The sequence below is a fragment of the Neophocaena asiaeorientalis genome, unplaced genomic scaffold, assembly GCF_003031525.2.
Source record: "Neophocaena asiaeorientalis asiaeorientalis breed wild unplaced genomic scaffold, Neophocaena_asiaeorientalis_V1.1 scaffold1, whole genome shotgun sequence".
Classification (NCBI taxonomy): Eukaryota; Metazoa; Chordata; class Mammalia; order Artiodactyla; family Phocoenidae; genus Neophocaena; species Neophocaena asiaeorientalis.
The window spans coordinates 4698775-4703311 of NW_020171981.1; the positions used below are offsets into that span (position 1 = coordinate 4698775).

General features: G+C 61.0%; 2 protein-coding genes across 8 annotated transcripts in view; one reads left to right on the forward strand and one right to left on the reverse strand.

The window, feature by feature from the left end:
* The window catches only part of ABI3 (ABI family member 3), a 10559-nt gene extending 8581 nt beyond the window's left edge, over positions 1-1978 (forward strand). The window contains exons 4-7 of the mRNA XM_024744475.1: positions 117-241; positions 416-549; positions 1091-1228; positions 1538-1978. Coding sequence (XP_024600243.1) covers positions 117-241; positions 416-549; positions 1091-1228; positions 1538-1701 — 561 coding nt within the window. The 3' untranslated portion in view covers positions 1702-1978. The remainder of the gene's footprint in view (positions 1-116; positions 242-415; positions 550-1090; positions 1229-1537) is intronic.
* Positions 1979-2541: 563 nt separating this feature from the next.
* PHOSPHO1 (phosphoethanolamine/phosphocholine phosphatase 1) overlaps positions 2542-4537 on the reverse strand; it is a 6998-nt gene continuing 5002 nt past the window's right edge. For 4 of the 7 annotated variants that reach the window (XM_024743169.1, XM_024743155.1, XM_024743164.1 and 1 more), the window contains one exon: positions 2542-4328. In XM_024743169.1, the coding sequence (XP_024598937.1) occupies positions 3461-4321 (861 nt within the window). In that variant the 5' untranslated portion in view covers positions 4322-4328 and the 3' untranslated portion in view covers positions 2542-3460. The remainder of the gene's footprint in view (positions 4329-4537) is intronic. The other 3 variants (XM_024743194.1, XM_024743186.1, XM_024743178.1) reach the window with 1 other exon arrangement.

Consider the following 4537-nt stretch of genomic DNA (forward strand, 5'->3'; position numbering starts at 1 on the left):
TCCAGAAACCCTACTCCTCCACAGCCCCCTTCAAGCCGGGCGCCAATCTTCCTCCTCCGCCAGTTGCCACCTCCTCCCCGCACCGACCGCCTGCCCGCCTGATGCCTTCCCCTTGACGACACCCCTTCTCTCTGCCCACCCCCAGGAGAGCGCCCCGGATCCCCGAGCCAGTGCAGCTCCCCGTGGTGCTGGACGGCAAACTCTCCGCCGCCTCCTCTGCCTCCTCCCTGGCCTCGGCCGGGTGAGCTGCACAGGTCCAGGGTGGGGGTGGTCGCGAAGGGCGGGGGCTTAAGAGGACTCAGGGTCACGGGGGCGGGGCTTATGACGGAAGGGGCGGGGCCAGTTGGGTGCTGAGTTAGGAAGGTGTCCCCCCCGCCCCCAATCTAGCCGAGCGCCCGCTTTCTCTGGTCTTCAGCAGCGCCGAAGGTGTCGGTGGGGTCTCCACGACCCAGGAGCAGGCAGTACCCCCACCTCCACCCCCTCCACCTGCTGCCTCCGAAGGTTTCCTGTCGCCCCCTCCGCTGGGGAAACTGTGCCTGCCCCCAACAGGTAAGGAGCTCTGCCCTCTCCTCCTAGCTCAACTTTGGGGTCGTTCTCACCTCCCAATACTTCTCCCCACCCTCACCCTTGTTGGGTCCAACTGGGTCTATGTCAGTGACCACTTTGTCCAAGGCAGGAGTAACGGGAAGAAAGGAGGCGGAGGGAATGAACTAACATAATTTAGCCCCCGCTTTATACCAGACCCCAGGGTCAAAGCTTCTCATCCATTTTCTCACTTTTACTTAACCTCCTAGGATCTTCACACTCCCATTTAATAGATGAAGCTGAGCCTGAGAGGTTAAACTAAGTGCATTGGCTCACTCAGCCAAGTGGCAGAGTCTGACAGCCCCACAACTGTTCAATGTTAACCGTATTTACTGAGCACCTACTACCTGCTAGAGGCATTGTGGGAGGACCAGGATGAACGGGGGCTGAAAGCAGATTGCAAAAAATGGGTAGATCCTGGGGCCCTGCTCTCCAACACTGAAGTTTCTTGGCCTGGAGGGGGTTGCCTGTGTGACACTTGCAGCCTTTCTGCTTTCCCTCCCAGCCCCAGAGCTGCCCATGCCCCTGGACCTGCCCCCTCCTCCACCCTTGGATGTAGATGATTTGGGGCTACCACCTCCGCCACCACCAGGCTTTGGGCCTGAAGAACCCAGCTGGGTCCCTGATGCATACTTGGAGAAAGGTACGTGACTCCTGGGACTGAAAGGCGCCAGATCCTGGGGTCAGGATTGCCCGCTCTTCTAGCCCAGAGCCATTCTCCCCTCCAGCTGCAAAGGGGTGAGCCTGTTGTTGCCCACACCCCCATAGAGAAGAGAAGCAGCTGGCCTGATATTGAATATTATCTCAGCTGGGGAGGAGTCCCGGGGCTTTGGAGAAGGCATTTCCTGCTCCACTCCCCACGTTGCTCCCTAGGGTCCAGTATGTGGGCACCAGCATCCCTGTGGCAGGGCAGGAGGCACGTCTCATGGCACCTTCTCCTCCCGCCCTGCAGTGGTGACGCTGTACCCATACACCCGCCAGAAGGACAACGAACTCTCCTTCTCTGAGGGCACCGTTATCTGCATCACCCGCCGCTACTCCGATGGCTGGTGTGAGGGTGTCTGCTCAGAGGGGTCTGGATTCTTCCCCGGGAACTATGTGGAACCCAGCTGCTGACAGTCTGGGCTCTCTGGGATGCTGACCCAAGCACAGCCTTGAGTGAGCCTCTTTTTGAGTCCCACACCGAAGCCAGCTCCACAGTCAAGACTGGACCAGGCCTGCACACCTCCTGGGCTGTGAGCTGTGTCTGTTCCTTCTCCAGAGGCCTGCTGGAGACAGGAAAGAACTGGAAACCAAGGAGTTTGGTGACCTTATCCACAGGGGACCCTTACGCCATGCATGACAGGGTCTCCAGCCGCAAGTGCCAACTTTGAATAAAACTCTGATGACCTGATTGCCCTGCAGGGCTGGGGAACCGAGGGACTGAAAGGCAACCCACTTGTAAGGCTCCTGCTAATTGGGCCCCCCCTGCCTGCCCTAAGCAGCAGTATCCCCCATCTCCTCGGTGCTCACTGAGCCCTCTGCACTCGACCCCTGTGCCCCTCGGCAGAGATGGGCTGCACCCTGCTCTTTTGCCTGTTGCTTGCTTTGTTATGTATTTAGTCTTGGTTCCCCAAGCTGGGCACTCCTCCCAAGAGTGGGGACCAGCTCCCTCACTTAAGTGGGGCTCTCTGAGAGCAGAGATCACCTCGCCCTCATCCCTCAGTTGGCGGCGCAAGAGATCTCAGCCACCTTCACCTCCTTTCTCTTTTTTTTTTTCTTTTTTTTTGCGGTATGCGGGCCTCTCACTGTTGTGACTTCTCCCGTTGCGGAGCACAGGCTCCGGACGCGCAGGCTCAGCGGCCATGGCTCACGGGCCTAGCCGCTCGGCGGCATGTGGGATCTTCCCGGACCAGGGCACGAACCCACGTTCCCTGCATCGGCAGGCGGACTCTCAACCACTGCACCACCAGGGAAGCCCCTTCACCTCCTTTATAGCTCTGAAACACCAAAAGAGGGAGGAGGGCCTTGGGTTTCCGCTGGCTCTGCTTTAAAACATCATGGCTTTCTGTTCCATACGGGGGAAGGGGGACTCAGAGGGCCCAGTCGGCGGGGCAACTTTGGTTAAGTTCCTGGTTTCTTGCTGCATAGACGAGGCTGGGGTGCGAGGAGATATCTTCGGGGTCTGTGAGGTCCCTGGCTGGCCAGACCCGAGCCCCGGACAGTGTGCTACCTCATTCGACCACAAGGAGGTGTCTGTGCCCTCTGGCTTTTTTTCCTGTGGGGATGCTGACACGGTTGCGGGGGCGGGGGTAAGGGAGGCCAGGAGTACAGTGTAGGGTCGCAGTAGGTAAAACAAGATCCAGGCCTGGGACCGTCGGCAGAGAGCGCCACCCCGCTCCGCGGGGAGTCCGGTGCGGGGGAGGGGGTGGTGGAGAGTGCAGGGCCTGGGTCCCCTTGACAGAAGACTGGGGGTGGGAGGTCATGCAGCCCAAGGTTTAACTAAACCTTTAGTTAAAGGTTTAGTTGGTTTAACTAAACCAATGCAGCGGGAGATGTTCTACCCCGCCAGGGAACCCCTTCCTCCCAGCTGGGAGGACCAGGTTTTTGGAAACGCTGCTGCCTGCTTAGGTATGCGCACCACCCGGGTGGGGCGGACTCCGGAATTTGCTTGTAGTGGAACTGGGGGAGGCAGCAGAGTTGGGTTAACTGCATAGGCGGGGACAGCTCCGAACTCCCTCTTTCAGTCCCCAGATGGACGAAACTAGGATTCCGGAAATTCCCGGAGGATCGTAACAAAGCGAAAGGGAAAGGGGGTAATAAAGCTAGGTTTGTCTTTCCCGACCCCCACCCCCTCACCCCCTCCCTGCCCGGGTGCCCCCTGCAGGCCACGTCCTCAACACGTCTTCAGCACCTGTTGCAGATGGAGGCGCACTTCGGTGGCGGTTTCCCAGGGCACCACCCTGGCGCAGAAGGAGCTGGGCTCGGCCTTCTGCGCCTCCTGGATAAGGCGGTGCATGGGGTAGCCCCGGCGCGGGAAGGCCACGTCGCCTCCTGCCAGCACCCCCATGGGGCAGAAGTCGTTGGCGCCGTCGCCCACGTAGAAAAGGCGCTCGAAGTGCACGCCGTCGTGGGCCCGCTCGCGCAGGTAGTCGCTGAGCACCTTGTGCTTGCACATGTTGGCGGGGCAGCGAGCGCAGCTGTGCGCGTGGAAGGGCCGCAGCGCCAGCAGCCCCCGAGCGTCGGGCCCCGACGGGTTGCTGAAGATGCGGCGGAACAGGCCGTGGTGGCCGGCGGCGCGCAGCGCACTCTCCACGCCAAAGGTGTTGGCGTCTGAGATAAGAATAACCTCAAAGCAGGCGCCCTGCTTGGCCACAAACTGCAGCAGCTCGCCCATGCCGGGCGACAGGGGGATGGCCTCGTAGATGGCGCGCAGGTCCCGGGGCCGAACGCCCTGCTCGCCCAGGTACTGGAAGACGCGCTGCATGTACTCGTTGTAGAAGCCCTCGCGGTAGGTGGCACGCAGGCTCTCAGGCAGCCGCTGGCCCGGCGCGGCGCGCACGATGGAGTCATCGCTGTTTTCATCCACGATAGTCTCGTCAAAGTCGAAGGTCAGGAGGAAGCGTGGTGCGCCCTGCGCAGCCATCCCGCCGTCCTGGGAGCAGGGGAGAGAGGAGGGAGCAAGCGAGAGGGGGCGCGGCGGGAGCCGGCCAGGGAGAGGCTTGTTAGCGGGCCTCGGCCAGAGGCGCTGGCACATCCAAGACCTGAGGAGGACCCAAGGCTGGTTAAGCAACGCCGTCCCCACCCCCAGCCTTCCCCGCCCACCCCCTTGCCCCTCTCGGTTAACTGCGCTGGGGTTTATCCTCAGGGGACCGTCCTCCTCGTGAACCCAGAAGGGCTTCTTTGGCACCTGCTTCTTTTACTCTCATCTGGGGCTATGGGGGCTTAACGAGGGTCAGCTTAAAAGAGTGGA